Source organism: Salvelinus alpinus, chromosome 36 (genome assembly GCF_045679555.1).
Source record: "Salvelinus alpinus chromosome 36, SLU_Salpinus.1, whole genome shotgun sequence".
Classification (NCBI taxonomy): Eukaryota; Metazoa; Chordata; class Actinopteri; order Salmoniformes; family Salmonidae; genus Salvelinus; species Salvelinus alpinus.
The window spans coordinates 7,747,363-7,761,116 of record NC_092121.1 but is presented as its reverse complement, the minus strand read 5'-3'; the positions used below and the strand labels follow the sequence as shown (position 1 = coordinate 7,761,116).

The 13,754-nt window shown below is 44.3% G+C and overlaps 2 protein-coding genes across 2 annotated transcripts in view; both read left to right on the top strand.

Moving 5' to 3' along the window:
- The window catches only part of LOC139565481 (inactive phospholipase C-like protein 2), a 111,330-nt gene extending 104,552 nt beyond the window's left edge, over window positions 1-6,778 (top strand). Inside the window, exon 6 of the mRNA XM_071385861.1 lies at window positions 4,698-6,778. Coding sequence (XP_071241962.1) covers window positions 4,698-5,114 — 417 coding nt within the window. The 3' untranslated portion in view covers window positions 5,115-6,778. The remainder of the gene's footprint in view (window positions 1-4,697) is intronic.
- Window positions 6,779-9,905: 3,127 nt separating this feature from the next.
- On the top strand, window positions 9,906-12,040 carry LOC139564998 (hypocretin neuropeptide precursor-like). The gene is made up of 2 exons (XM_071384971.1): window positions 9,906-10,110; window positions 10,794-12,040. The coding sequence occupies exons 1-2, from the start codon at window positions 10,045-10,047 to the stop codon at window positions 11,181-11,183; spliced, it is 456 nt and encodes a 151-aa protein (XP_071241072.1). The 5' UTR covers window positions 9,906-10,044; the 3' UTR covers window positions 11,184-12,040.
- The last annotated feature ends 1,714 nt before the right edge of the window (window positions 12,041-13,754 follow it).

Genomic DNA, 13,754 nt, shown 5'->3' with positions numbered 1-13,754 from the left:
ATTCCATAGTAACATCTGACAAAAATATCTAAAGACACTGAAGCAGCAAACCTGGTGGAATTTAATATGTGTGTCATTCTCAAAACTTTTGGCAAAGACTGTTTTCTGCAGTATACTACAACATTCTATAGTAAGTACTACACATGATCGAGGGATACTACAGTGTGTAGTATAGTATTCTACAGTATACTATGTTTTATACTGTAGAATTCTATGGTAAGTACTGTAATATTCTATAGTAAACTGTAGTATTTTTTCATGTAGGATGATACCATTGCACACCATTTGTTAGCCGACATGCACAGAAGGCTCCACCCCTCTCCACCATCACCCCCTCTCCCGGGAGTTTGGACCCAGCATCACCCCCTTCTCTCTCCCCTCTTCATCTCACTCTCCTTTCACCTCTATGTCCCCTCTCTCTCCTCTATATTCCCTCTCTCTCCTCTCTAGCCTCTCTCCCTTCTCTGCCCTCTCTCCCGTCTCCTCGCCTGTAACACAGGCCCACAATCATATAAAACGGGGCCCAACGCCCTCGTTTCACAGTCTCAATGAATCATTACCTGTGGTAATAGCAACACTGATAAAGCACTAAGCCTCGCCACCGTCTCGCCAAGACACAAATAAGGACATCGAGGGAATGTGTGATGTGTGTTGTCGATCTCATCTGGATGTAATTCTTCAGGATTGAGTGAAGTGTTTAGGCTGGTTTGGGGCTCTGCCGGGCTGGCAGCCAGAGAGAGAGGGAGGATGTGACCAGGGACCATTTGATTCCCCAGGACCTTTTTACCAGGGAGACGTCTGGGCTGCGTCAAACAGGACCAGAGGCAAAGTTATAGGAAAAAATGGAAAAGGATAGAAGACAGGATGGAAATAGAACGCTCAAAGGTAGTGCTAGCCACTAGACAATGTTAATAGTAGTTCGAGATGCACCTTCAAAAAGTGTGTTGCTCAGCCTATTTTGTTTGGACTCATTGTTCTTTGGCAGCATATGTGGCTGGCAGTCTTATCTTAATTAAGCTTTAATTCACTCTATAGAACTAAAGGACTTAATAATTATGCACTTAAGAAGCCTAACGTGGACACACAAAACCTAATGCCTTACCCCCTCCATCCCTCCACCTCTCATCCTTCTCCCCCCTTCCTCCTTCCTCGTGTCTGTACGGTGAGTTATGGGTACAGGCTGCATGTCCGTATCTACATAGCACAGCAAACACAGGCACATTATCAGCCAAAATACCTCTCTTTGTGGTGGTGAACATTTGGTATGAGGCAGTGTGTGCCAGCCAGGCTTGGCAGCCCAAGTCCAGGCAGTCACCTCTCCATTCAGCCCAACTCACTGGTTCCACCGCCCACAGACTCCATGAGGGTACCCAGCCTGCCAGCTGTGGTAGGAGAGAGAGAGAGAGAGAGAGAGAGAGAGAGAGAGAGAGAGAGAGAGAGAGAGAGAGAGAGAGAGAGAGAGAGAGAGAGAGAGAGAGAGAGAGAGAGAGAGAGAGAGAGAGAGAGAGAGAGAGAGAGAGAGAGAGAGAGAGAGAGAGAGAGAGAGAGAGAGAGAGAGAGAGAGAGAGAGAGAGAGAGAGAGAGAGAGAGAGAGAGAGAGAGAGAGAGAGAGAGAGAGAGAGAAGAGAGAGAGAGAGAGAGAGAGAGAGAGAGAGAGAGAGAGAGAGAATGCTGTCACTCATGTGTTTCAGTAATGGATAAAAGAAAATCATGGATTCCTTTTATAGAAACTTAAGAAGCTCCAAAGACTCAATGGGATTGTAGAGACCACTACCTACCCCCCAGCAGCACCAGCAGCACCAGATTCTCTAGATACAGTATTGTTCCTGAAGCATAGTAACTTAGAAGTCAATGATTAAAGGACTGTCCATGTTGAAGCTCCTCCTGTCCCCAGTCTGTCTCTATGCCTAGTGCTCCTCTCCACAGCTAACCTATAGTTTCACTGAGTCCTCTGACCCATATGTTCAGATCTGGAGGCAAATTGGAGGTTGAGATCAACCTAATTATAGAAACAGGTTAATGGTCTGTGTTAAGGACGAGGAAGGAACAACTGTGATTGGTTAGGAGTTCTACAGATGGAGATGTGTGATTGGTGGTTCTGTGGAGCCTCAGCCTTGGCTAACCCCCAATGGAACGCTGTGCTGCAGGCCAGGCCAGCTGCGGGGGTGAGTGGACCCGTAACCATGGTTGAGCTCAACCCATGGTGATTAGGTTCCGGTACCACCAGCCAAGTGGCACAGCAGCACCAGCTTTGTGACTCACACGGGAACATTACATCATTTCTCAAACATCTGATTTATTCATGCTGTTGGAGTGGATTGTGTTCTGAGGCTCTTCATGTAGAAGACTTGTCGCTAAGCATTACCCTCATGTGAGAGGGGAACAAGATGCATTTTGTCCAGAGTTGTACCCTCAACCCCCCTATACTACACGCCACTCTAACCTGTCTGCCCAGTGGCAATGGGAATATACTGTAGTACAGACCGACAGACAAACAGACAGGCAGACAGACACCCCTAGTACAGACAGGACCTATTCCCTGGTCCCTGCCTCAAACAGCATCGTCCCACAGGGACGTCTCTCAGGCTCCGTTAGCCAGCTAACTGCTGACGACGGCAGGGTCGAATATGTGAGTATGGTGATGAGACTCTGAGAGCTTCAGAGACAACCAGAGTCAGAGAATAAGGGACGGTTGCTGTTGAGGTGTGAAGGGATGTGGTGGGTGGGATGGTGGTGGAGGACATGGAGAAAGAGACATACTGGGATAGTGATAGTGGTAAGGATGTAGAGAGAAGACAAGGAAGAGAAGAGGGGAGAAGAGAAGAGGGGAGTGTTAAGTGTTTAGTAGTGAGGGTCTGTGTTTTTTTTTTTAGGGACACAAGTTCCGTAAAGGGGCTGGTTTCGTTTTGTTGTTGAGGATGCAGCCTCTACGTCTTTCCAGTCTGAGTGTCTACGGAGATGAATCCAGGCCCACAACACTACAGAATAGAGCCAGCAGGGCTGCAGTAGCCCATTCTTTCACTCAGAAACCAAGGCAGCCACGGAAACTGCCGTGATTGACTTTACAACGCCATAAAGTGGGATGTCAGATAAAGCGGGATGCCTGCCCTGACCACTTCCTCCCCATCTGGCACGGTTTCATCTCTGGGGTGTTCCTAAATAAAGAGGACGATAACGATGGTGTGGGATCACTTATCAACAGATTACTTTTGAAGGGGCTCTGAGGAACCGCAGAGAATTCCTCCAACCACACTGCAGTGTGGATGTAGGCTGCTATCTGCTGGCTAAAAGAATGTAGTGCATTAAATTGTATTTGTCACATGCTTTGTAAACAACAGGTGTAAACGAACAGTGAAAAGCTTACTTACGAGTCCTTTTTCAACAATGCAGAGTTAAAGATAAAAAAACAGAAATAGTGACACGAGGAATAAATACACAGGGAATAACGCATAACAATGACGAGTTAAAATAACATGGCTATATACAGGGAGTACCAATACTGAGTGGATGTGCAGGGGTACGAGGTAATTGAGGTAGCTATATACATATAGGTAGGGTTAAAGAGACTAGGCAACGGGATAGATCATAGAAGCAGCAGCGTATATCCATTTGATGTGCTATTTAGCAGTCTTATGGCTTGGGGGTAGGAGCTACTTAGGGTCCTGTTGGTTCTAGACTTGGTGCACTGGTACCGCTTGCCGTGCGCTAGCAGAGAGAACTATCTATGGCTTGGGTGGCTGGAGTCTGAAAAATGTTTGGGTCTTCCTCTGACAACGTCTGATATAGAGGGCATTACTGAAACACATGAGTGACAGCATTCTCTCTCTGAGAATTCTTTCTCTCTCTTTCCTGTCTCTCTCTCTCTTTCCTCTCTCTCTCTCTCTCTCTCTCTCTCTCTCTCTCTCTCTCTCTCTCTCTCTCTCTCTCTCTCTCTCTCTGTCTCTCTCTCAATTCAATTCAATTCAATTGACTTTATTGACATGGCAAGTTCATTATTACTTACATTGTCAAAGTATACATATAAAAAAAAATATATATATATATGTATATATATACAAAATATATATATATTTAAATATAAATAAATGGTGGGACCAACAGCAATAATAATAGTAGTAGTGGACATGGGATTACCATTAACAACAACTACAACAACAATATTAATCAGAACAACAATACATTAAAGCAATGGTAGTAGACCAGTCTCAACATGACTGAGAAGACACATGACCTGGTATGAAAGACAAAACAAAACAAGATGGGAAATATTATCAACATTACTTTGCACTTTTCACTGGCTGTCCCTCAGGTTGTGGCAGGAGGACACATATTTGGCTGCCAACACTGCACATTTTGGCTTTTCACCCAATAAATATTAGATTTTTTCTTCATCTTTTATAGTTTCAAATTCTTTGTATTGAATTATCATTTTGGGAAAGAAATATTCCCTTAGGTCTGAGTATTTGTCACAGTGTAATAGGAAATGCAGCTCTGTCTCTACCTCTCCCCTGGAGCAGAGTGAGCACAGCCTGTCCTATCTGGGCAGCCAGGTTTGTCTGTGACGACCGGTCTCTATAGCCAGACTGTGCTCACTGAGTCTCTCTCTCTCTCTCTCTCTCTCTCTCTCTCTCTCTCTCTCTCTCTCTCTCTCTCTCTCTCTCTCTCTCTCTCTCTCTCTCTCTCTCTCTCTCTCTCAGGGTCAGGCGGACCTCCTGAAGCACGCTAAGAGTGAGGCTTTGGACACGCTGCGTCAGATCCACTGTGCCACCCAGTCCTGTGGCCTGAGCAAGAACGGAGCTACCTCCCCTCAGCTCCAACACCATCCACTGCAAGCACAGGCCCAGTACCAGGCCCAGCCCCACCATCCACCCCAACCTCACCATCTCCAACCTCAGGCCCAGACCCAACCCCAGGCCCAGCCTCTGTCCCAACACCTGGATGAACCCCAGCCCGAGGCCCAACCAAAGCTCCAGGCCCAGCTCCATACTCAACCCCATCCCCTGACTCAGCGTCCGCTCCTGCCTCCCCTCCCGCCACAGCCCCCACAGTATAGGGCAGCAGGCTCTCACGAGGCCATCTCTGAGAACGAGACGGCCAGCGATGGTTCCTGCTGACCCGTTGCCTGTACCCGCAGTGGAGTCCACCCAAAGAGAGACAGGGAGAGGAGAATAGAAAGAGAGAGGGGGCTTGAGAAGCAGAGAGGAGAAGAGCAAAGAACATGGATGGTTCCTTTAACACCCCCGAAGATGGACAGAGAGGAGAGGGAGAAGGAGAGGGAGAAGGAAAGGGAGAGGGAGAGAGATGGTGAGAAGGAAAGAGCAGAAGAGAAACAGCAAATAGAGCAAGGGACGGGGACAGGGAAGAAAACTCATCGTAAAAGACAAGAGACACAAGTTTGAAAATGTATTGTTTTAGAGACAAAGAAGAAATGTCTCTGTCAGCTCTCTCTCCTGTCCTATTTCTCTCTCTTGGATTCGAAAGAGCGAATAACACCCATATTAGCGAGTTCAGTCAGTCTCTCAGTCAGTCAATTCGTTGAGTCAGTCAGTCTGTCAGGAGAGTCTCGCTGTCTTTCTCTGGGCAGTGCCCTGCGGGTACAGGCACCTTACATTGGCATTTCATACCGCACAAGTTCGCCTTTGGATTCCCCTAGGATACCCATAGCATGTCCTTTCCTTCTCTCCTCCTCTATCTTCTCCCGTATGTTTACTCCATACACCTGTAGATCTGCCCTTCCATGCATCATCCCGAGCTTCAACCCTTTTGCCCTTCTCGCCGAGGAGGAGGCTGCCGTTGAAATGCACAACGTAGTGCAGCTCACACGGACTCTGAGCTCTGTAGGGATCCTAGCTAGAGGACCATTACTGCACAAACTAACCTGGGGAGCTGTCTGTGAGAGAGACGTTAAAGGACTGCAGCTCTGCAGCCTCTCTCTGTCTGTCACTACCTACCTGGCCTCTACAATGATGCACTGGCTCCCCCTGCTGGAGACTCCAACCTCCGCAGGACCCCATACACTTGCACAGTGCTCTTAATTAAGATTTTTATTTTTGTTAATTGTCAATCACAACATGCCTGGACGCTTAGTAGGGGGTCTCCCTAGCGCCTCTCAAGGGGCTGTGTGCGTAACGTCCCGTGTGTTGCTGTCGTCGTCCCATGGAAGGAGGGAGCGTGGCCGTGCTCTGCCCACGCTCCAGCTCTCAGAGGTAGCTACTAGTTAGAGCTCACCAGCCTGTTTTAACTGGAACAGTCTGTCGACCCCGTCTGCGCTGCGGAGACTAACGGACTCTATAGGTCAAAGATCACAAGAGAAACATGGACCAGGGGCAGATTCCTGCTGTCAATCAAACACACACCTAACCTAAAAGAGAAACTATGGATCTATATAGATGTATAATGTATGTATGTACAAGTAATGAAGAGACCCTTTACATTTATCTCTGATAATTCTCCCTGAAACAAAACATCCCGTTGATATTCTTATTATTGTTATAATTGATGTTAGTTGTATTCATATTACAATTATTTTATATACAGTATATTGCTTCTACATATACAGTGACTTGATACCTGTTGTTCTGTGCTGCAGCTCAAGACAGGTGGTGTGGAATGTTGGGTGTAGGGGTTAGGGTGAGGTCAGGGTGAGTTTGGGTTTGGGTTGGGGGTCATCATTCCAAAAATTGGATCAAACCATAACCTGACTTATGTTTCACTGCAAAGTGATGTGGTTCTGTATGAGCTCCTTAAAATGGCCCATTAAAACTGTCTTCGTTGTTCATCCTGCCTCCTATTCTTCAATTCTTCCACATTCTCAGTGTCTTTATGCTGGCAGCCAACCTGACATGAATATGTAGGATTCCTTCTGCAGGAAAAGAATGGGGAATATATTGTATGAAGAAATTCTGAGGCAACTCCAGAAGGTGGCGACAAATAGTAGGGGAAATGTTTTGAGTGACAGTGTCTATGAGGGAAATATACATGAGGGATTAAGCCTTTTGCCAAAGTCAGGTATTATAGGTCCAGGTCAAATAGGGGAGGCTTATATTTGTCCTGTTTTACACAGTGTATTCAGAAAGTACTCAAACCCCTTGACTTTTTTCACATTTTCCTGTGTTACAGCCTGAATTTAAAATGGATTACATTGAGATTTTGTGTCACTGGTCTACACACAATACCCTATAATGTCAAAGTGGAATTATGTTTTAATACATTTCTACAAATGTATTCAAAATGAAAAGCTGAAATAAGTATTCAATCCCTTTGTTATGGCAAGCTTAAATTAGTTCAGGACTCACTCTGTGTGCCATACTAGTGTTTAACATCCTTTTTTTATGACTACCTCATCTCTGTACTCAGTTGCCGGAGAGGAAGGAAACAGTTCAGGGATTTCACCTACAGGCCAATGGTGACTTTATAACAGTTACAGAGTTTAATGGCTGTGATAGGAGAAAACTGAGGATGGATCAACATTGCCGTTACTTCACAATACTAACCTAATTGACAGAGGGAAAATAAGGAAGCCTGCAGTGCGTCATACACCGACGAAGTGCTCGGAGAAGGTGCAATTTGCAGTTCAAGATGATAACTCTGGCTTGTCATGCAAAATTCAAAGCTGGGCTGTACAACATGCAAAAAGGTAGGTAGCCTGAGTCTAGAAACGACTGGAGGGATTAAACTAGCAAAAGAGTGGGTGGAATGTACATTAACATCCTCTGCCTCAGACGTAAATAATAATAATAAAAGAAACGGCCATAAAAAAAAGGTTTTTGAACATGCCTGAACCAAGGGACATTTGGTGGCAGCAAGCCTTGTAGACATGTCTAAAGAAGACACCCAGGTTATAGTTAACACTCAAAATAAATCAAAATAGACACTACAGCCAGAGTCTTCAGAACAGCCTTGGAAGGAGGCTAAACGTCACATCCACAGGTCCGCTCATGGCTTTGAGCAAGAAATTCACTCTGAGGACTTAAATGAACTTGACATGGGGTGAGTCATTGTATGAGGTTTTGAAAACTAAGCTAGGATCTTTTTTTTCTTTACAAACTTGTTCTGTACTGAAGTTAATCAGAATATGTGTGTCATATTATCACATAGGCAAGAGGCCTATATATTCTCATACACAATATATACAAAAGCATGTGGACACCCCTTCAAATTAGTGGATTTGGCTATTTCAGCCACAGCTGTTGCTGACAGGTGTCTAAAATCGAGCACACAGCCATGCAATCTCCATAGACAAACACTGGCGGTAGAATGGCCTTACTGAAGAGCTCAGTTACTTTCACCGTAATAGGATGCCTCCTTTCCAACAAGTCAGTTCGTCAGATTTCTGCCCTGCTAGAGCTGCCCCGGACAACTGTAAGTGCTGTTATTGTGAAGTGAAAACATCTAGGAGCAACAACGGCTCAGCCGCAAAGTGTTAGGCCACACAAGCTCACAGAACGGGACCGCTGAGTGCTGAAGCGCGTAGAGCGTTAACATTTTCTGTACTCGGTTGCAACACTCACTACCGAGTTCGAAATTGCCTCTGGAAGCGACGTCTGAACAAGAACAGCCGCACACAAGCCTAAGATCACCATGCGCAATGCCAAGCGTCGGCTGGAGTGGTGTAAAGCTCGCCGCCATTGGACTCTGGAGCAGTGGAAACGCGTTCTCTGGAGAAATATAAATCAAGCTTCACAATCTGGCAGTCCCACGGACAAATCTGGGTTTGGCAGATGCCAGGAGAATGCTACTTGCCCCAATGCATAGTGCCAACTGTAAAGTTTGGTGGAGGAGGAATAATGGTCTGGGGCTCTTTTTCATGGTTTTCAGCGTGACAATACCCCCGTGCACAAATCGAGGTCCATACAGAAATTATTTTGAGATGAATTGGAACGCCAACTGCGAGTCAGGCCTAATCGCCCGACCTCACTAACGGTCTTGTGGCTGAATGGAAGCAGCAATGTTGCAACATCTAGTGGAAAGCCTTCACAGAAGAGAGGCTGTTATAGCAGCAAAGGGGGGACCAACTCCATATTAATGCCCATGATTTTGGAATGAGATGTTCGACGAGCAGGTGTCCACATTTTGGTCATATAGTGGTGTGTCATATCACATAGGCTGGAAGCCTATATATTCTTCTATGTGTGTTCTGCTGTAGTCTACATTGATTTAATTTACTTGAAGTTATTTTCCAATATTGTGATATTTGTTCTACTGCTACATTGAAAATGATATGAATGGCTGTTTGCTCTGTCTGCTGCGCCGCTACGTTGTGTTTGACACTTTTTTTCTCAATGTGTTCCAGTAACTCAGAGCCCCCCGGATAACACCCTCTCATGCTCACTATGTGTTCCGGGACCTCCCGATTTACAAATTAAGCACTGCCCAACGCTCTAACCACTAGGCTACCTGCCGCCCTATAGGGAAAGGGAAAGGGGAACAAGGTGCCTCTACCACCAATGACCAATAGCTAGGGGGATAAAGCAACAACACACTGTTCTAGGTGTGTCAGTATTCCCGGAGCGACACATGTTTAATACAATAGAGAGAATGATCATTAGCCCTCATTAGGACTGTTACATGACCCTCTAATTACAGACCATTCAGTCAGTCAGCTTCTAAAGGTTATCAGGGATGGTTCTTTGTGTTCCCTCATACCTTTGATGAGACCATGTCTTATTGCTGCAGCTAATTAACCATGTCTCCCTCACCACTAATCATAGCGCTATGTCCTAACGAAGCTCGCCACCAGCCTGACATAATAGCATTCCACTACTTTATTCAAAACCCGGGAAATATCCTAGAGATGGTCTGTGGCAGGATCAGAGTCATTAAGGACTTCTGATAGACCCATCAAATGAGCAAACGGGTCAAACGCTACAACAGAAAATGAGCATTGATGGACAGTCTTTTTGTTGATGTCCCCGCCGACTGGACTAAAGATATCTTAATGACGTCTATGGAGGGTGTAAACGAGACGACATAGGGCCTTATAAAAGGAGACCGGCTTCAGAGAGAGGTGATAGTAGAAGTGGATCCCACAGCCTCTAGCAGAACATGTGTCTCAACACAAAGCACCTTACTACAGCACCAGGGATGGACACAGCGTGCTCAACCACCAAGGTAGGATCGACTATGTAACACAGCTTTCTATTAGATGTTTTCACTGTGGAATAATTTAAGCAGCCATTATGGGCCTCAGACAAAGGTCATGTAGGTACAAAAGGGGGTGTTCAGAAAAGTACATCAGGTATTGTTTTGGGATGCATTTAAATATGAATGGTAATGCTCGCTAATGCTCCCTAATTTGCATTGAGTGTTTTTAGAATGGAGATGGAACACCACTATTTGCACTTAGCGTGTCAGTCGCTGCTCTGATATTTTCATGGGTTTGAGTTCCTTTCAGTCTATTGAATAGGGTTTTTGCTAATGGGTTTAAGGGTATTATGCAATTACATAGTCTTTCAAAAATAGCAAGACCTAGTCTGAAGAAAATATTCTAAAACTGATAGTTGTTAGCAGACGTGACTAAAAGCTATCTGAAATTGTTCTCAATTAATATTCCTGAGTACGTTTTAGCTTTCATTTTTCATATTAACCATAAAGTTATATTAACATAGGCCTATGCGTCTCTCTCTCTATCTCACTCTCTCCTTTGTTTATGTTTGAGTTTGCAAGAAAGGCATTTCACTGTACTTCTGCATGTGACATAAAAAAATGGGAATCTCTCTCTCTCTTTCTGTCTCTCTGTCTCTGTCTCTCATGAAGTTCTAACACTGAAATATTGTATCTGCTTTTACTGACAGAAACTCAAGGTTCTCATCTTGTTGCTACTCGTCTCTCATCTGGCCTGTGACGCTCAGGAGGTTGCCAACTCTTGCAGACAGAAATCCCACTCCTGCCGTCTTTACGTCCTGCTCTGTCGCTCAGGTAATGGGACGGGGACAAGGGGACCCCTCACTGATGACGCAGCCGCTGGAATCCTCACACTCAGTAAACGGAAAGAAACTGATGAACGTCGCTTCCAGAGCCGGTTGAGTCAGCTACTCCACGGGTCACGGAACCAAGCGGCGGGAATCTTAACGATGGGGAAGAGGACCGAAGACACAGCAGAACCGCTCATGCGCTTGTTTCCCATTTTAGAGACGGACCTCACTACCACGGCCCAGTTGGTTTTACAACTACCATTCAAGTGACTCATCTGGAAAACATCAATGTTGATGCATCATTTTTGAGGGACTGCGTCAAACATGAACTAATGAAAAATATATGAAAACATGGGTTTTGGGTAAAATGTTCCTTTAAGATTTAATTTGTTTGTGGAGTAGATGTTAGTAATTTTGTTAGTAATGTTGTAAATATTGTATATGATCTCACTGGTGTAATAAATGTGATAATGTTCACATGTAACACATATGTATTTGCTTCCCTGGTGTCTCTGTATTTTAGGTGATGGGAAAGTAAATATGAAGAAAGTGACTGTCATGAGGGTTGAGTCATCTAGTTGTGTCTATGTTATGGCATCACATTACTGGCATCACGGTCAGACAACCCCAATAGCCCCAACCAGCCCAAATCATCAACCCCTCAATCAACCATGAGCACATGTCTGGATGGGTAGGTGTGTTTGTTCAAGTGAGTGTATGTACCAGAAAAGTACTTTTCCCAGAAATACCTTGGTTTCTGTGAAAGCTGGAGGTCTGCTGTATTTTCTCTCATTCATTCTAACCTGCCCTCCCTCTCCAAACTGACTCCATGATTCTTCCTCTTTCACAACTTTTCTCATGGGGGCAGCATGGAGCTGCTTCAAGGCTCAAGTCTGTATGGATCTCTGTGTTACTCAGAGGCCACATGTTGTAGTCTGTTGTAAAGCCAAAGATCGAGGTCAAGACCCACTGTGTTTCTCCATCATTGCATTACATTCTCTTGCCACATTTTTTGTCCCTCTCTTCTCACCTTGTATCTTCTTTCTAAATGTTTGTACTTTATATATCGGTAATAACTGAAAAACAGCATTGTAACCATTATAATGGAAGTAAAGTCTCAGGCTATTCTGCAGTCTTGTTTGTGTGTTCTTCGTGCGTACAGCGCTTCCATCCACTCACCTGGTCACAAACACACCAACAATTCGCCATATCGACAGAAATACACCAGCACGCGCTCACCGTGCCATGTTTTCCCTCGGTTACGTGTCAGATCGCCTGGTAGGTATAGAAGAGGTGCTAATTAGAGCAGATGCTTAAGAGAGGGAGGGAGTCTGTCTGGGATACATTTCTATATTCATCTACTCATGCAGTACTAAGCTACCCAGCTAGCACATTTGGTTCCTTCTATGTTGTGGGAATGTACATTTTAGGTTTCCCATTTGTTCTGGGAATGAAGCCATAATTTTCCTGACTGGTAAAACTGAACGTTTTTTGGGGGTTCTGAGAATGTACATTTTTAGGTTGCAGGGAGGTTCTGAGAGCATTTTACTATGGTTTCCTGAAAGTTTTCCTGGGAGGTTTTATTAACATTCTGAGAATGAAATGTAAAGGTTATTTGGAATTATTTTTTTTGTAGCTTCCTCAACTTTCACTGACTGTTTCAATAAGACTTTTAATAACACTGCTAGCTTAGGTGTCACGTTCGCTAGAATAAATGTCGGACCAAGGCGCAGCGGATGTTGAGTTCCACATGATTTATTAGAAAGTGAAACTAAGCAAAGACAAAAACAAATAAACAATAAACAAACAACGAACCGTGACTACAGAGATGCTACGTGCACTAACTCAAAACAATATCCCACAAACACAGGTGGGAAAAACAGCTACTTAAATATGATCCCCAATTAGAGACAACGATTACCAGCTGCCTCTAATTGGGAACCATACAAATCACCAACATAGAAATATGAAAACTAGAATACCCACATAGAAATAACATATACTAAAGCACCCCCTAGTCACGCCCTGACCTACTATACCATAGAGAAACAATGGTTCTCTATGATCAGGGCGTGACGTTAGGTTAATTGTTTTGAACTCCAAGCACAGATAGGACATATGGAAATTAATTTGCTTAGCATTAATCATGCAAACACATTTATTTTTTATTGTGGCACGGCATCAGTGGGATTTGAACCTATGAGCTTCTATCTAAGGAATTAGTCCACTGGGCCCCTAGGATGGAGCTAGCATGCCATGTTTTTTTAACTCATACAAAGCTGTTAATTTTAGTCTATTCAAACAGACTCCATTTCAAAGGAAACAAGCGCTCATTAACATCAGGTGTGGCCAATTAGTGGACGCGGCCAACACATCTGAACACACTTAACAAGACAGAGGACAGAGAGACCCCTTGTTGACCCTGAGAACAGAATGTATATGTTTTAAGAAGCATTCTTAAAACATTCTTTGAACGTTACTAATGTTTTCTTGTAGTTTTTATGGAAAGTCTTCTTAATGTTCCGAGAAAATGACTGTAAATAGAACCATGAGAAAACCTACAGAAAACGTTATGCTGAAGTACTGAAATCCCACAGAAGAACGTTGTTTCTCAATGTTCTCTGAACTATTTGAGAACATTCCCAATGCCAAACCAGTTGGAGAACGTTTCTAGAACATTACCAAAAGTTAAATTAAATATAACCAGGTTTGAACTTTTAGGAAATGTTCTGTTAAAGTAATGAAATACCAAGAAAATTATGTTTTTTTGTCAAGCTCCTTAAATGTGCTGAGAGTGTTCTAAGGCCAAGCAACTATCCTGAACCATTCCCAGAACGTTGT

Bases quoted from the DNA above. Each gene is read 5' to 3' on its own strand.
- LOC139564998 (XM_071384971.1), top strand. From the start codon at position 10,045: ATGTGTCTCAACACAAAGCACCTTACTACAGCACCAGGGATGGACACA. The intron at 10,111-10,793 runs GTAGGATCGACT...TTTTACTGACAG, and splicing joins CAGCGTGCTCAACCACCAAG to AAACTCAAGGTTCTCATCTT.